The following is a 17413-nucleotide window of genomic DNA, read 5'->3' on the forward strand; positions in this document are numbered from 1 at the left end:
CTGCAAGAAAGCAGAAATCAATTTACTTTATATTGTTCACAGCAAATGGTTAAATTTAAATTTAGTCTCATCAGTAAACCTGGCAAAACTGAAAGATGGTTATTCTTGCTTCTAGAGGCGGGAGCGCAAACAGAAGGTTGAACATGAGATTAAAAGAGTAGGTAACATGCAGCACTGGGTAACCAAATGGGTGAGGTGTTTCAGCTTTGTCTTTACTCTTAAGCTGAGTGGAATCACATCTGGTGGTGGTGGTGTAGGTATGGAACTGTTCTTTCACTCATAACTGAGCACAAACAGGTGTTGCACAGAATTAATGTAGTGGAGTTTATTTGAACTATGGTGCAGTCTCAAGCATTTTAAGATATTTTGGAATTTCTGGTGTCAGCAAAAAGCAAGATTGTTTCTAATAGGATGGGTACCTTATTTTGTGTGAGATAGGTGGCTTAAGTACTAGGCAAAACTTTTTGCTGAGGAAAAGGAGGGATTCTGGTCAGCTGGGGAAACTCCAGCTGCCGAGGAGCGTTCTTTAGTAATGTGCAGGTCCACCAAATTCAATGAGGTGCTGCTTATGTTGGCTTGCTGAATTAGTAAATGAAGCCTGTTTGCTCCTGAACTTTGCTTTATGTAGCAGGCCATGAAGAAACATCAGCTGGCTTTTTGCATAGTTGCTGTTGGCAAATTGTTGTATCAAAAGAGCACTAAATGATTAAAAAGTGTGCTGTCATCCTAGCTAGCGTTTTATAACTCGCTTTATCAAAATGAATGTTTAGCTTTGCTTAAGCTGCATATAAAGAGCATAATTGAAGTATTTTAAACTTTTTGGTTAGTGGAACTTTTAAGAAAAGCAAGGGGAGGCAATGCCATGTGAAATCCACTTATTTTCCTGGGAGAGCCTATGAAATGACCTTGTGCATGATAGATAAATGGTTTGTGTAACTTCTGATGCTGACATCTAACCTTTTCTTATTCCATGAAATGCATGTTAGAGCTCTCAAATTTTCTCATAAGCTGCTAGATTTTGAGACTTGGATGTATGCTTATTAACTTACTGTTCATACCCTAAGGGGTGATACTTAAGGAAGGCTCAGTGAGCTGATGTGTAGGTCTTTTAAGCCATTATTCTACATAAATGTGTAACTTAGAACAGGATCTAACTGTTCACTAGAAAACCCTCTCAGCTTAAAACATTGTTTTAAGTAGAGTACTTCCTTTTCAAAACATCTCAGATGCAAAGCCTGGTAAACTGTTGCTTTTTCATACGTGCTCTGTGTGGCACTTACCTTTTAAATAATTCTAGTTTTGAACATATAAGTTGAAACACTAATGTTAAAAAACAAATCTATATTGGGAAGGTTCCATGTCTACTTCTTAGTGGATTTCATTATTTTTAGGCACTTGAAGATAAATTCTACAGAATAGAGAGCCTCTGCTTCACTTCTAGTTTAAAGCTCTATCAGATAACAACCCCTGAGTGGATGCTCTCCTAGTCAAAAGAAACAATGCAGCCAGTATACTGTTGAGAAATGTAGTGCCATAGTGTATTTGTAGTTGGAAGGGACCCACGAGGATCAAGCATGACCTCAAAGGATGAGGCAAAGTAGAAGACTAACAAACTGCAGAAGCATGCAGGAGTTTATGGTCTTTAACAACCACAAGTGAAACAATGCAGTCTTTTTGGCTTCCATGTTTTGAGGCAGTCTTCACTTGTTTAATATGTAAGTTGAACTTAAAACTGATGATTACCTACAGAGCTTCAGACACTGCCAGGTTTACTTGCTTAGGTGACTTAAAGGCAAAAAAACCTGTTACCTGTTTGCAAATATATAGCAATGTAAAGTAGTGTACTTGTCTTAGTGAAGAAAAAGAGCACATGACAGCAAGTGTTTCAAGATGAAGTGTGTGTAAGGGATGGGTAACAGGGATGGAGAAGGAGGTTTTGACTCCTACTTAACTGATAAATTGCCCAGATTTAATTTTATTAATTTGTAACTTTTGTATTAGATCCTTAATAGGTTTTTGTTACTGGAAGCAAGAACAGTAAGAACTTGCATATAGTTAGTAGAAAAAGCTATTGCCTGTGCATCTGAGTTTCTAATTAGGATGGATAGTACAGAGGTACCACTCTAGCTCTAGAGTACAAAAAATGAACTTTTCACAGCTCAAGAAGTAGCTATCATGTGGGCCATGTACTAAAATGGACTCATGCAATGTTAATGCAGTGCTGCATGTACATGGATTGTGCTTTGTGAAGCTGGCTGGACCCTGTAGGCTTCTTTGTGCATGTTACTGAAACTTCTGCAAATGCACTGATTAGTTTCAAGTAGTTGAAGAGATGTATCTGGACTTACCCTAAAATTAGTTGATGGCACTTTAATTTCTTTTGAATCTGGTGTGACAATTAAAAATGTCACATGTACTCTTCTGCCATGTATTTTTCTAATGAATTAATGTAAATACTCAATTATGCCCTTGTACAGAGTACTGAAATAGTAATCTGCTGGAAACACAATTGTTGGCACTGTATGAAAGTGTTCTGTGTTTTGATAAAACATTTCTATTTCTCAAAGCAAAGTGAAAACCAGTACGGAAGAACAACTAGGAGACCATCTGAAACAAGGAGTAATAAGGCTCTGTAGAAGTCGTTGAGGTACAGAAAGTGAGGTGGGGTGTGCAGGTATATGCACGCCAATATTTCATGCTGATCTTCAGAGTGTAATAAAATGCTTTCTGCTGGAGCTGTTACATTGAGAACATGTGGCTCTGAAAGCAAAGAAGTCTGATTGCAAATAACCTGCTTGCTGCAGTACATCTTACTTTCTTCAGCATGTCTGAAAATGCCATCCCAGTAAAAGGTCTGTACTTACTGGCATGTGTTCTGCTGGAAGGAAGTATGTTAAATCTTGAGTGATGCAGTTCTGGTATTAAGATTATTCTGGCCTCAACTTGAACATATGTGATTGTAAGAAACCAAATCAAGTGAATCCTATGACTTAACTAGTTATGACAACAGTAAGCTGATTCTTTCTTTTTTCTGAAGTGGGAACTTGAACCAGAAAAACATCAAAAACAGAATTTCTTGGCCTGTGGTACCCAGTATTTATAGCTTACGCTGGAAGTATATTGGATGAAAGCAGCTTGCCTTGTTCTCAGTGTTAAATGTGTCTTTTTTTCCTTTGTAGGTGCCTAAACCTGTACATCAGCCAGCTGCAGAATTTTGCTCTACTTCAACTCTTCCAAAAGATCCAGTACTGAGAAGGGAAAAGCTTCAGGATTTGATGACTCAGATACAAGGGACTTACAACTTCATGCAAGTATGTTTTTTTTGCTCTGTTGCTGTAGCAGATCCAATGCATACTAGGTTAGGAAAAACGCAGTGCTGACTATGCATGTTTGCATTGAATGAATGGATCTAGCTCTACTTAGTTAACAGCAACTTGTCAAATGAATGTTTCATTTGTATGTGGAATCTAGTTTCCTACCAACTAATAATCTTTTTCTCAAAAGGAATCCATTCTGGATTTTGATAAAGCTTCACCAAGTGCCATTGGTTCATCTCAACCACCTTCAGTTACTCCAGCAAGTAGCCCTGTAGGTAGGTAATGTTGTAAGCATAACCAGCAGGGTTTGCTTGGCTGTCAAAACACCTAGTTGGGAAGACAGCCTCCTTAATAATGAAGAATACCAATGTTTGTCAGAGCAGCTCAAACCATTTAACTTTTTAAACCATTGCTGGATGTGGCTTAAACTCCTATTTGCCTAGTAATGGAATGCTTCTATAATCACTAACTTGCATGTTCATCTAAATCCAGCTGCAGAGTGGGCATGTTGTCAACATACCAGATTTTTGTCTAGATGTGGTATGTAGCTACTAGATGTGGCATATAGATACAGACCATGAATGAGCTCGGGTCAAGAGCAGTTAACTAGTTGTATGTACAAAACAAGCTTTATATAATTGGCCATGATAAGAAATCATTTAGGTGGTTTGTAGGCTGTAAAACATTAATTACCCAGTTTGTAAAATACTTAATTGGTCTTGGTTTTTATTTGGAAAGTGATCATCTCTACCTTGGTAGAGATATTTTGATCACTGGACACCTGCTTCCTTTTATAAAAAAAAAGAAACAACTGAGGCTTTCCAATAGGTGTAATTTAGTGATGCAAGTCTAACGTACTCCAAAAATAGTGCATCTTTGTATACTGAATGTTCTGAATTTAAAAACTGTTGCTTAACTCATGTTCTTTTACAGCTTCAAAAGAACAGAAACTGCCAAGTCAAAGTGATTTTCTTCAACAACCTCTGCGAGTAAGTTGATGATAGGGCTATCTTGAGGAGGCAAAGCAGTAACCAAGGAATGATAGAACACTGGCTTTGTAACCAGTATAGTATAAATTCACTTCAGTAGCTTGAAAGAAAAAAAGTCAAAGAATTGCTGGCTGTTCTTGTGCTTATCATAAAGGAAATGAGAAACAAATGTTAATTTTATTGAAATATGTTGAAGGCATGCTCAAATAGTTCAATGTTTAACTCCTAGTTTCAAGTCATAGCTAGTGGTGTGCAGGAGAAAATACTGCATTTCTAGATCATGAATGTCTTCATCTTTGAGATTCTTACTTATGCCAAAGATGCAATTTCTGCCATTGTTAGGTGAACCTTAAGTTCACTTAATGTGCTTGCGTATCTTAACTATTTTGGCTTTTAAATAGGCTTACTTATCACTAATAAGCACTCTTAATTTAAAAAAAAAAAAAGCTTTGACTTACTGGTCAGAGTACTTCACAGTACTGCATCATTCTGAGATTTGCTTGTAAATGCTTAGAGTGAATTTCAGGGGCAGTCAAGAATTCAAGGTAATTCAAAATCCTGTGTTTTTTGTTCTTGCAAGGCTACTGAATCATCCATGACACTGCACGGTTCTAATACTTCCCTAGCATCTGCTGATCCGACACTTTCTGGCTCTGAAACTGAGGAACTGGTAACATCACAGACAGCACAGGTAATGTTTTCTGGTGTTCGCTGACATTTGAGGATCTGTGATAGCCAGCCTTAGCAGAAAGCTGTGGTGGGACCTCTCCTCGATAAACTATATTTAACAGTACAGTGTGAGAGTGCAGGTGACACAAGTAATGTATCATGGATAATGTAAAGGTCATTGGAAAAGTCTTCCTAATACCACACAATTGCAAAGTGAACAGTCTGCCCCTTGAAATGGGAAGGGTGTAAAGGAAAATTGCTGGCTAGGAAGTGTAGTGCATTTTCTTGTAGAGTTCTGCTTTGTTCAATGCAGAACCTTCTCTGACTGTGGAATATCCATAAATTAGGGTGGATGTTGTCATGCAATAGCAGGCTGTAAGCTGAAAGCAGGTGTTCTCTTGTGCAGCAATGGAAGAAATCCTTGGCATCTGTCTGGTTTCAAGTTAAGACTTCAAAATTTGCTGTCTTATCTGTATTTATATGCAATTAAATCTTAAGCTAGCATTCCTTAAATATTAAAAGCTGAAGAAATAGCTTCAGTTTATGCTGATGATTGTCTTAGATCTGTATTTCTGTGACTGGAAATGCAGTTCCAATGTTTTTCTGCTAATGTACATGCTATCAGTGTACAATGTATGTAGCATTTACTGTGTTCTTCAATATACTGTATAACTATAATATCCCCATCAAGACTTATTCTTTGTCTTCTACCTCTTGGATCAGTGGCTTTAGCCTGGTTCTTGACACTATCTTTTTACAATGCAATAACATTTCCTATATTTGAGTATCTTTGTTTAATGTGAATCAAAGAAGCTTGTACTATGGCAGACATCTGATTTTTAGGAGAATGTTCTGTTTTTGCCAATGTAGTGTTTATGATTAGGGGTTCTTGTGCTTAGCCCATCCCTAATCACTTAACTTTGAAGTGTTACGGCTTGCTTCATCCACAAGATGGTCCGTGAGAAGCAAGAGGACTATAAAGCAGTAGTAAGATTCATTTGGTCTCAGCATGACTGGGAATATACTCCATAGTAGGAGTATGCTCTTCAGTTAGGAAATACAGTTCTGTTTGCATCTGTGATGTGGTAAGAATGAGAGTTGGTAGTCTTCATCCTTAGGCTGTGAATCTAAGTATAAGCAATTCTTAAACTTAGTATTGCAGGTGTGAGTTTACAATCTGTGCATTGTCTAGTTAAGGCTACCTGCCAGCCTTGTTTGTTTCTCTGAAGCCTTGTTAGACAAAAATCTATTGGGTGCTTAATAGCAGACACTTCTCTGTTTGACACTGATGTCACTTCAGTTGCTCAAAGCAAAGTTTTTGGAATTACCTGACTTTGCAGGGCTAGTTGTCTGAGTCCTTGAAGCTAATTACTGACAACTTTTGATTAAGGTAACTATTCAGTGCACTTCAGACTTGCTGTTTGTTCTTGTCTTTCGAAATCCACCTGTTTCAACTTATGCACTGGTATTGCACGGCTCTAGCAGAACTTTTTGCTTTCTGTAGTACTTGTAATGGCATGTCAATGTATGGCTTCTTCCAGGCATCAGCATCGCTGTCTCAAGAGACTGAGAAGTATGCTTCCCAGCCACTGTATCAGACAAGTCCTCATATTTCTGAGCCACTGATACCTAAGAAGATTGAAATAGCCCAGGTGAGCTATTGCAGGCAGTTGAGAAATGTTATTGAAAAGGGTAGTATGAGTCAAATATGTATAGATTATGATTTATTTCTTTTGATTTCTGATTTGTGGAGTACATCAGTATTCTAATAAATTAATGTTTCATTTTGCCACTCTGCACAGATGAGTTTTAGTATTGATTAGTACTTTAGAAAACTCAGCACTGTTTCTAACCTGAACTATAATTAAGTTGGAGGGAGAGAGACACAAACCTGAGTTCCTTTGGAAAGGATAAGTTATTTTTAATTCCAACCAGAAAATATCTTCCAGCAAACTGAATGGATAGCATCCCATGTTTCCTTAGTGGTGGATAAAAGTACCTAAGCCTCTTTATTGTGAAATTCATACAATGAGTGGTATGTATAGTAGCTCATGGGCACATTTCACTTCATCAGCAGAGAGTGCAATAGAAATACTGATTGCTGAGGATGCACAGCAAGATTTGAAATTGTAAGCAAAAGCTATTTTGTAGCTTTACTATGTCCAAATGTCATCCTGTAGAAACTGCTGACTTCTGTCAGTCTAGGCTTTAGAACAATTTAACTGCTTCTGTTACTGCCTGATAACTATCAAGTGACCTCTCGTTACATTTATATTCTTTCCCTCAGGCAACTGTTCCTCTCCCAAGTGAGCCTCAGTCACCATTGCCAACTTCAAGCACCTCCATAACACCAGTACCACAAGGGCAAAGCTTTCAGTCTCCTCCAGCAAGTAGCAGTTCTGTCACAATAACAGCAGCTCCCTTTCAAGCTATGCAGACTGTAAGTATGCGTACTCATGATTGAGAAGCATGCTCTATCTTAATCCTAACACAGGGGAAGCTGGCTTCTCCTTGATATAATAAGGAACTTGATAGATTATTTTGATGCTTTCATGTTAAAAATCTAGATGAGAACTCTTTCCTGAATGGCTGGAGTATCTTAGTATCCTTAAGGAACTAAGAGGTCAGATATTAAATTGACCAATTTCTACCTACTTGCTGAGGTAGAGTTGATTGTATTTGCACTGTTCTTATGTGTGGATGTCAATGACTGTGGAGGAGAGAGATGGAATCCTTATTGGTACCATGAAGCTTTCTGAAGCTTAAGTCTGCCATGCTGCTTTTTAAGCTGTTTGCATTAGCAGGATAGAACTCAGTCCACTGGAATCATGGAGAACATGTCCTTCATAAAGATCAAACTGTCCCCCCCTATCCATCCCTAATGAGATACCTGGAGTAGTCTACAGATTGAGCAGTGCTTGTTGCAAATGTATAAAAACAGCATCCCTCATTACTGATATCACAAACAGTGCTAATACTGCTACTGTCCAGCAATTTGGGATGTAAGTCCTTTGAGGGACACAGAGGAAGGGTCTCTACTTAGGAATTAATGCTTCCTTCTCTGTACTTAGACTTGTCTATTCCTCTGATCCCTTTTTCAGAAGATGGTAAAAACTTTGTTAACATTCTTGCTCAAAAGCAAGTTTAGGAAGCGATTACCTGAGACTTTCCAAAGGCATTTTCCATTTCCACAAATGTAGCTGTGCACCCATGCAGTTCTATAACTTGTTGGACAGTTATGGTGGGGGGGGGATAGAAGTAGCTAATAGCATTTCAAAACACAAGAACTTTAGGTGCAGCTAAAACACCTTACATCGTGGCTTGTTCTTTAGTAAATCACTACCATGATGTTTCTTTCTTGGCTTGCTGTATTAGTAGAAATGATTCCAGTAGAACCTTGCCTAGATGTACAGAATGTTAATGTAATTATACCAGAAGTAGTGGTGGGAAGGTTGTTCTAAACTCAATCTATTAACAATGAGCTACTATGTAATTATATTATTCATGGCAGTTTAAAAAAACCAAACCAAACCAATGGCATGCTATGATTGGAGAACCAAAGTCTTGGGGGACTGGTCCTGTAAGATAAGTGTCTGTTACAAAACAAATATGGAGTCTTGGTCTTTGCTGTTCTAATTATATCTGAGCCTAAGATCTGTGTTCAGAATGCTTTTTAGTGCAAAATGTTACCATTGCATGTTCACTTAAATTAATGCTGTGGTGTTTTGAGATATTAAGTATGGAAGACTTCTTAGCGCTTTTGGTTCACAACATTGCTGGGACCTCAATGCCTCTTGCAGTGGTGGTACTCTTGAACTTGACAGTGCATTCTTCCTATCGTTGCTTCCACTGTCATTAACAAGGAAATACCTATTGGATTTCAGTAGATAGCCAGGATTCAGATACTTCCTTAGCAAAGTGATGCAGTAATGAGACAGTGAAAAAGACTCAGTTGATTACATACCCTTAAACATCTGAACACCGTGTTGCTGCCATTGGGCTCATGGGGGCTTAAAGGCATATGCTGTGGTGCAACTCCATTAGAATTCCACTTGAGACCCTCACTGATAAGAGGCTGCTTGCTACAAGTGGTCTAGGATGTGAGTGTTGACAGCTTGGCTGTATGACATCCTCAGTTTTCTTTTAGAAAGAAAATTACTACAGCAGTAGCAGAACCACTCTAGTGGATATGTTTAGGGCAACTGGAATTCTTGACTGGATTTGATAGTTTGTTGTTTAGCCTTTTAGCATGGCTGGAAAATAACTTGGAGTTCAACTGGAAAGGAAAACAAATCACTGAAATGGTCTATGCTGCTTTTGTCTTTGTGCTGCCAGAGTTCCACGCCGCATCTGAAGATTCCATTATTGTAACATTTCAACTGGAAGCAAACTAGCTTATTCTATGGTAGCTGCTGTTGAAATAAGGTAGTTGAGTTCAGTCAAGCTGCTACTTTTGGCTAATTGCCAAGCATGCAAGACTGCATTCAGCAAGCTTACTGTGAATTCAAAGGATGATCAGCAACACCGTGATCTCAGTTCTTTCTATGAAATGATTGGCGTTCTAGGAACTGATTAAGGCACTGTGATTTAAGCTACAGCTAGCATAGCAGGATGGTGGCATTAGGCAGGCACTTCAGCTGGTGGTGTTAAGCGTGCACTTGAACTGTTACAGGTATTTAAAGTGAATGCTCCTCTGCCTCCACGTAAAGACCAGGAAGTTAAAGAGGATTCTTCATATTCAACGGGATATAACCAGAGTTTCTCTACAGCAAGTACACAGACTCCTCCTCAGAGCCAGTTGCAATCTTCTCATGTTGCAGAACAAACCTCTCTTTCACAGGAATCTCTTTCTTCAGGTGAGAACTGTACTTGTCTGTGTTTCAAGTAGTCGTTAAAATTCCTCAGGTTATAAAAGCTCCTTGGGTAAAACTACTTCAGTTTTTTTTTAATAAAATACTAATTTTTTCTATAAAATACTACTAATGCGAGTATATTCAGTTTAAGTCAGTGGAATTCTTAACCACTGAAGTTCTAATGTAGCAACTGTTAACATCAGGGTTATATGAGCAGTAATTCAGTTGATAGTACTTCTGGTAAGTAGAGTCCTGAGCTGTCTTTATTAAACAAAACTGATTTGCTTGACATTCAGATGCTGATACCAGGTGAATATATGGAGCTGATGCTAAGGATTTGCAATGAATTGAGGCACTAAATTTGCCTGGATCAGTTTCCAGGGTGAGAGATGACAAGTAGGAATCTGAATTTAAAGTTATTTAATCAGTGACTCAAGGTCACTGAGTATTGTCTGCCAGAGGACTGTTGTAGGAATTGTTTGAGGCTGATAGTGTGTGAAGTCAGTGAGACATTCTAAGGTTAAGAACTCCGAAGAACAGTAAGTACAGCAGCTAGGAAAAACATTATTTAGCTTGAATGCTCCTTGTCATCACAGACTACAGGTGGTGATCTGTTGCTGTCTGCACAGCTTTCTGGTGAAACACCATATTTGATTATTATGTGCAATGGCTCTGCAGGAGCCTCAGAAAGATTAGACATCCTCTACTTGGACCCATTTTAATCTGTTTTTGGATTGATTTAGAGCGTAGACTTATGGAACCCATTCATGGTTGCATGATCTGTATTTAAGGCTAACCGCTTAACCATCTTGTGAGTGAAGAGTATTCTTCAATACAATACCTGTTGCTTGAGATGAAACTGCTTAATACCACGTGTAAGAGTGTCTCAAGAGACAGAACCCAGCTGCAGTTGCAGCTCTCTACAGTTGACTTATTGCTATCTAGATGAGATGAATTTGTTTCATCATACTAAAGGATGTCAACACTGCGGTGTGATCTGGTTAATCATAGAACACTGAGGACTTTCTGCCAGTAGAGCAGTGTTGGCTCTAAGTGGAAAATTTGCAGTTGAGTGTAGTTTTTATTCTAATGTGGTTATTTTCCTGATGCTGCTAGCAAACTTCAACAGGGCAGAACTGATGTTCTTGAATACTTGAGGCTTACACTGACTGCCTGGGCCATGTCTACAACACACTTCATAACAGGGATTATACTCTACACAACAAATGGAAGGAACTTCCTTATTTAGAGTAAGGAAAGGACAAGAGCAGGATACACTGAGCAGCTTAATCTGGTGAACTTCCTAATGCTGCATTTGCTTCTACATGTGTTAAGCTATTGCAGCTAAGTTTTTCCACCCATGTCTTTTGTTTTAAGGAGTGAATTATCAACCTGATGGAGCTGTTTCTGTTAGCAATGGTAGCCTTGCCTTTTATCCAGCACAGACAAATGTTATTCCCAGACCCCCTCAGCCTTACCTTAACAGTCGTGGGTCTGTCAGAGGATCTGCTAGAGGTGGAAGGTCTCTGACCAATTCATATCGTTCCCCTGGTGGATACAAAGGTATGTCTTTGTTTACTACTTCCTTAAAGATCTTCTGTTACATACTAGAACGTTGTTTTAATGCATAGTATTTAATTAGGTTCTATGTGAAACATTGCAGTATTTTAAGAATCACACGCAGAAAGTAAGGTCTTTCTGTAGAATGAATTTGCTTAAATTCTGGGGCTTTTTGTAGTCCCTGTACTTTGGCTGTCATGTGAACTGGTAGAGAGCAGTATTATAGTTGAATTATGAAAGTGTTCAACAATTAGTAAATTATCATCTACTCTTCTAAACTTCTTCCCTCCCTTGCTTTTTTTTCTCCTGGCCTCTGTCACTTGCTAACATCTTGGGCGGGTATTTTCTTTTCAGATGATACTGGTACTACTTGTTCAACACTGCTGGCTTTTTATCTTTCAAGCAGAAACTGGGATAAGGGAAGCGGTTCCAGTAATGGAGAACGCCTCTGGATTAATAAAAAAACAAAGGATTTTAGGAGAAGGATTGTTTGGTCTATACAGCGCTGCTGCTAGCTGGAGTGTCATGATTAGTTTCTGCTTACTTATCAAAGTTTCTGGTAGCAGCAGCCTCTTAACTTTGAAGTGGAAGCATGCTTAGTCTGAAATACAGGTTGTTTCAGTTAATGGACTTAGACTTCTTCCCAACTTGTAGGAGCTTGTTTAAAAAAAAAGTAAAAATAGTAGTCTGAACTTGCCAGCAGTGAAGGTTTATTTGGAAGTGCGTAGTGCTAAGTTGCTTGCAGGTCCCCTTTATTGTTTAAGGTCCTCTTTGTTGTTTAGTCTGATAGCTAAAGAGGCTAAATATAATTGTAGTAAAATGTCGTAGCTATGCATTTCTAACAGCAAAATGAGTGTGCTCATGTTTAGAGTTGTGATGCTCTGATTTCTGAAACGAGGAATGGAGGTGTAACTGCATGATTTGATACATGTGCTAATTGCTTAAAGGGAGTTCTAGTTGTTTACAATGCAAGTCCAGAAAACTAAATGGCTAATAATGAGTAATCACTCTTTGAGCAGGTTTTGATGCTTACAGAGGGTCACCTTCAATAACTAATGGCACCTATGGCCAGCTGCAGTTCCCTGCTAGAGATTATGCTGGAATGCCGTATTCTCAGAGAGTAAGTATTGAGTTTGTTTTCATTAGCATTCTGGAGAACTACAAAGCAGTCTTCTAATATTGTAACTGAAAGTGTCCTAATAGGTAAACAATTCCTTACAAGGTAGAGGTCAGTTTTGTTTTCTAGACAAGCTCTTTTGGGACAATAGAAAGCAGTTGAAATAGGAAGAAAGCTCATATTTGGGGCTGGTGGATTGTAGTCAGAATTGGGTCTCTGAAATGCAATCAGATGGTGAGTAAGAAATGTCAGAAAGCCCATCTTGCTATGATTTTCAAATTAGTACTCAGTACCTCTGTAATGTGTATGATTTCTTGAATAGCTTGACATAAAGTGAGGCTAAGCAAACTTCACATTTGCTCGTGGCTAGAGCAATTCATTAAAAACACATTTGGATTGTGACTGGGGACTAGATGTCCTTGTTCTTGAATATATTTGTGGGGTAGCAGGAAATCCTGGTAGGAACCAGCCATTGTGATCTTGACACTTGGATACTTTGATTTTTGAGTGAGGGCAGGTATCTCAAGGGTTGATGCACTTGAAGGCATGCAGTAAATCATAACCAAGCATGACCGACTTCATGTTCTGTAGTGGTGGTAGAACACAGGTAGATTAGGGGAGATCGGTTAGTTTGAGGATATTCTGTTGTTAAACTCCAGGTGATGCAGGAAAAAAAGGAAGCTTCACTATTCAGAAAAGTGTAAAGGATGAAACTCGTCAAGTATCTCCAGTAGGTTTAAGTATTTCTTTATCAGTAGTTTTTGACTTGTTCAAGGTGAGTAGATGGTCTTAAGGGGTAAATTTCTGCTCTTGAAACATGTTTCCAATGAAGCATGTTTCAGGTATGCTAGCATGCTTTAGAGACAAGTGATCCTTAAGCTTTCTCTAAGGGTGGGAGGCAAGGAGGAAAATGCCCTGATTTGAGGAGGTGTGGTATGTTGTCACTGCTGTGAGTGTTTTGTAGAGAGTTCTGCAGTTCTCAGTTTCCTGCTGTGCCATGCTTCCTGTTCATTACTTTGGAACTGAAGCTGCCGAACTGTAAAAATAAGGGGGGAGAAGTAGAAGGATGCAAATCTATTAATATCTAAACTATTGGTTTGTTGTACTACTGACTTTCAGAAGTGGGAAGAGGTGCTTAAGGTCTTAATTTGACACTCAGCATCATACAGCAGAAGTCTTTTCTTGGTGTTATAAGACATCTAGGTTACTACTGTAGGGGTGGCTAAAGGAACAACTGCCTTCTAGAAGTCAGTAGGCTGTCTTTTGAAGACACCTGATTAGTTTTGAAGGGGAAGTTCATTGAATGAATGCATCTCTGCATAAGGTCTTTATGTCTCAGGTGTCTCATTTAAACAAGTTTTGCCATGCCTGTTTCTATCAGCCTTTGAGTGCTCTTATCTTTCTTCAGAAGTACTTGAACTTGGAGAGACATCTTTTGTTATATATACTATCTCAGTAAAATGTGAAACGTATCTGACCAGATTGTGCTGATCCCTAGGTGGAAATTAATTGTTGCCTGTTGGGAGGGGGCTTAAAGTGAAGTCTGAAGATAATCTTAGGAGGAGCTTTACATCATATACGACATTCACTGTCTGCATGAAACTCACTTCTCTAATAAACATGTCCAAGTCTATGCAAATGTGTGCTCTTACTGAGCCAGTTTCCTGTGGAGTGTTAAAGTAAGCTTAATCCTTGGTGGTTCAAATTATGATGAAGGCAACTGAATTAAACACTTCAGGTTAAGCTGTGAACTTACAGGTTGTGTCTGCAGTGTTTTTTCTTTAAAAAAAAAAAAAAAAATCCTGTTTAGAGGTGGGGAACGTTGTGTATTCAGCTTTGGAATGAAATTTCTTCTATACTGACCTAGAATAGGCTTGAGATTTAAGGTGAAGTACAACAAAGCTTTTTAACTTAAGTAAATACGTAAGTAAATTTTCCATAAATAAGGTTGTTAATTGACAGTGATGGAGTTCAGAATCAAAATGTACAGTTCAGAGCCTGAATTACTTGTATGTTGTGCAGTTATTTCATAGCTCCATTTGTTTTCAGATTTGGTCATCATTATCTTCTGTTTTCTTTAGGATGTTAATTACCAGCAGTGCTATAAACGAGGTGGGATAACTAGTGGTCCACGAGCAAATTCAAGAGGTAAGGCCAATATCAGATTCCCAGGGATGTATCTGCTTGCTGAAGTGGAATGTTAGTGTAAACAGTGAGTGTACTGTCACTGCTAGCAGACAGATACAGCTTGGTATAAATTAGCCAAGTTAAGTGCAAGTGTAAGTGCTACTCCTAAGCAGTCGACATTGCATAGCAACAGGCTTAGTTCTACCATTCTCAATTTTCCTATGTCAGAGTTCTGATATAGTGATACCTTTTTGAACTTCATTCATAAAATTGACTAAAATACATGCAGAATGGTACCGCTATTACATCTGGCATCTTCACTTAGTTGTGTGGTCTCTCTTCTTTGAGCTGTCAGATCCCAGAAACTTTGTAAGAGTGCTTTTCTACAGAGAAGAGTTGTTTTGTAAGTGCAGATTTCGACTTCGTACTCCAGCATGGAACTGGTGAAGAAATTCATGCTTGGATATACAAAGCTTGTGTTGTATAGAACGCATTTTGAAGAGCTGTGAGATGATTTAATCTCGTATATAGAACTTTCCTTCTGGATTTATTGTTATAGGTAAAAAGTGAGTAGAATCTTCACTGTAAATTACTGCTTAGAAGAAAAAGGGGAAATCTTTCATACAGTAGCAACTGTTTCAGGATAAAGTATTGTGTCTCAGCCTGAGGGGGGACTCAAAATTCTGATTCAGGGAAAAAATCAAAATGTGATGGTGATGAGTGAAGTTGACAGATTTACCTGTTAGTATTAAGTGAAGTTGCTTACCTTACTGTTACCAGATATGTGAAGGTAGTCATTTCCTCCAGAAGCAACAATGGCTTAACTTGATAGCAGCTGTTCTAAATTTGTTCTATCAATTCTTTCTTTCCAGACTGAAACTAGGTACTGTTAACTCAGATGTTTGAACAGATAAGCATTATTTTGGGCAGTAGGATGCAGAAAGCTGAAAAGCAATCCTAGTTTTTCAGACTTGTAATATATTAACATGACAAGTAGATATGGCTTGACATGTCAAGAATACCTCTCCAGAATAACAGTACTGAGGTAACATTACGTGCAGCTTCAGGCCTTCAAGGTGTCTGAATAATTACATGTCTTTTAGTGATTCTGCAGAGTTCTTCCAGAACTTGCTTTGTATTTCCACTCAGTCAGCACATACTGTTTTATGATGAGCTACAGCTAAAAAGTTACTGCAAGCCACTGCCTCTCCTACTTAAAAGTGTGAGAAGTCATTGTTCATAGCTGAATTATGGTCCTTCTTGCTGAATGCAAGTGTGAGGAATGTGAAACAACTTCAAAGTTCTGTTCTCACTGGGGCCCTTCGACAAATTCTCATAGCTGAGGCAAATGTGTTACAAAACAGATTTTCTGCTTAAGAACATGCTTGCAGGTTTAAGGTACCCTTCTGTTATAATACTTATTTATCATTGCTAATGATCTTTAACAGCAGGGTGGAGTGATTCTTCTCAGGTGAGCAGTCCAGAACGAGACAATGAAACCTTTAACAGTGGAGACTCTGGGCAGGGAGACTCTCGCAGCATCACACCTGTTGATATGCCAGTGACAAGCCAAGCTGCCACTATACTACCAGTGCACGTCTACCCCCTCCCACAGCAGATGAGAGTTGCCTTCTCTGCAGCTAGAACATCAAACCTGGCCCCTGGAACTCTAGACCAGCCAATTGTGTTTGATCTATTGCTGAACAACCTTGGAGAAACATTTGACATCCAGCTTGGTAGATTCAATTGCCCAGTGAATGGTACTTATGTCTTTATCTTCCACATGCTGAAGCTGGCTGTAAATGTTCCCCTGTATGTGAACCTCATGAAGAATGAAGAGGTCCTAGTGTCAGCATATGCAAATGATGGGGCTCCTGATCATGAAACAGCCAGTAACCATGCAGTCCTGCAGCTGTTCCAGGGAGATCAGATCTGGTTGCGTCTGCATCGGGGAGCCATTTATGGAAGTAGCTGGAAATACTCTACTTTTTCGGGATACCTCCTTTATCAGGACTAAAATACAGTGCAATGTTTACAAAAAAGCTGCTCCAAACACCTTGGTGGAGGGGGGGATGGGACTAGCTTTGCACTTACTACTGACTTTATAGAAGATGTGGTTCCATTACTGGGGGAAATGATGGTCCTGTTGTGCAAGGTGAAATCATGGAGTTGGGGTACTGAATCAGCACTAATTTGGCACTTTATCAGTTGTGATGTAGCCTTGCTAGTAAAGCTGTGAATGTATATTGTTTGCACTTACCCTAAACTGTATTAATGTCCAGCTTACTACACTATTGATTGCCTCAAGTATGGGCTATTCACAATGCCTTGTTGTGCCTCAATAAAACAAGTTAATATGCATTTTAGTATTAATCTTGCTAGTGGTCTTTATCTTTAAAAAGTCTTTATCCTTTATCAGGATAGTTATTCCTTGTGAGTTGTACATACATGTTCATACTCCATATAGAACTTGTCTTTGGGTTTCAGTAATTCAGGGGGTAAATTAGTTTAAATGGGATTACTTGGTTATTTGGTTCTTCGTTGCTTCCTCGATTGATGTGAATTCAAGGTTTAGTTGCATAGCTACTTCTGATTTCTTGACCTTTCTGTTAAAATTGAAATGAAACTCTACATGGTTTACTTGGACTACTTAAAATGCATGTTCTGTCAGCATGCAGTTTTGTTACACAACTGCTTTGCTGCTAAAGTAGCAGCTAGCTGAAATTCTTAAACCTCAAAACAGTTGCTGAAGGACTTGCTCACACTTATGCTATGTTCATT

At 38.7% G+C, this 17413-nt stretch overlaps 1 protein-coding gene across 3 annotated transcripts in view; it reads left to right on the plus strand.

The window, feature by feature from the left end:
• CAPRIN2 (caprin family member 2) overlaps nucleotides 1–17005 on the plus strand; it is a 31576-nt gene extending 14571 nt beyond the window's left edge. For 2 of the 3 annotated variants that reach the window (XM_042890251.1, XM_042890252.1), the window contains 11 exons: nucleotides 3180–3311; nucleotides 3505–3592; nucleotides 4251–4306; nucleotides 4887–4997; nucleotides 6517–6627; nucleotides 7263–7415; nucleotides 9648–9831; nucleotides 11206–11391; nucleotides 12408–12508; nucleotides 14587–14653; nucleotides 16081–17005. In XM_042890251.1, coding sequence (XP_042746185.1) covers nucleotides 3180–3311; nucleotides 3505–3592; nucleotides 4251–4306; nucleotides 4887–4997; nucleotides 6517–6627; nucleotides 7263–7415; nucleotides 9648–9831; nucleotides 11206–11391; nucleotides 12408–12508; nucleotides 14587–14653; nucleotides 16081–16649 — 1758 coding nt within the window. In that variant the 3' untranslated portion in view covers nucleotides 16650–17005. Of the gene's footprint in view, nucleotides 1–115; nucleotides 158–3179; nucleotides 3312–3504; nucleotides 3593–4250; nucleotides 4307–4886; nucleotides 4998–6516; nucleotides 6628–7262; nucleotides 7416–9647; nucleotides 9832–11205; nucleotides 11392–12407; nucleotides 12509–14586; nucleotides 14654–16080 lie in introns of all 3 variants that reach the window. The other variant, XM_042890250.1, reaches the window with a different exon arrangement.
• Nucleotides 17006–17413: the final 408 nt, after the last annotated feature.

The sequence above is a fragment of the Lagopus leucura genome, unplaced genomic scaffold, assembly GCF_019238085.1.
Source record: "Lagopus leucura isolate 7727_CA_CO unplaced genomic scaffold, USGS_WTPT01 Super-Scaffold_100159, whole genome shotgun sequence".
Classification (NCBI taxonomy): Eukaryota; Metazoa; Chordata; class Aves; order Galliformes; family Phasianidae; genus Lagopus; species Lagopus leucura.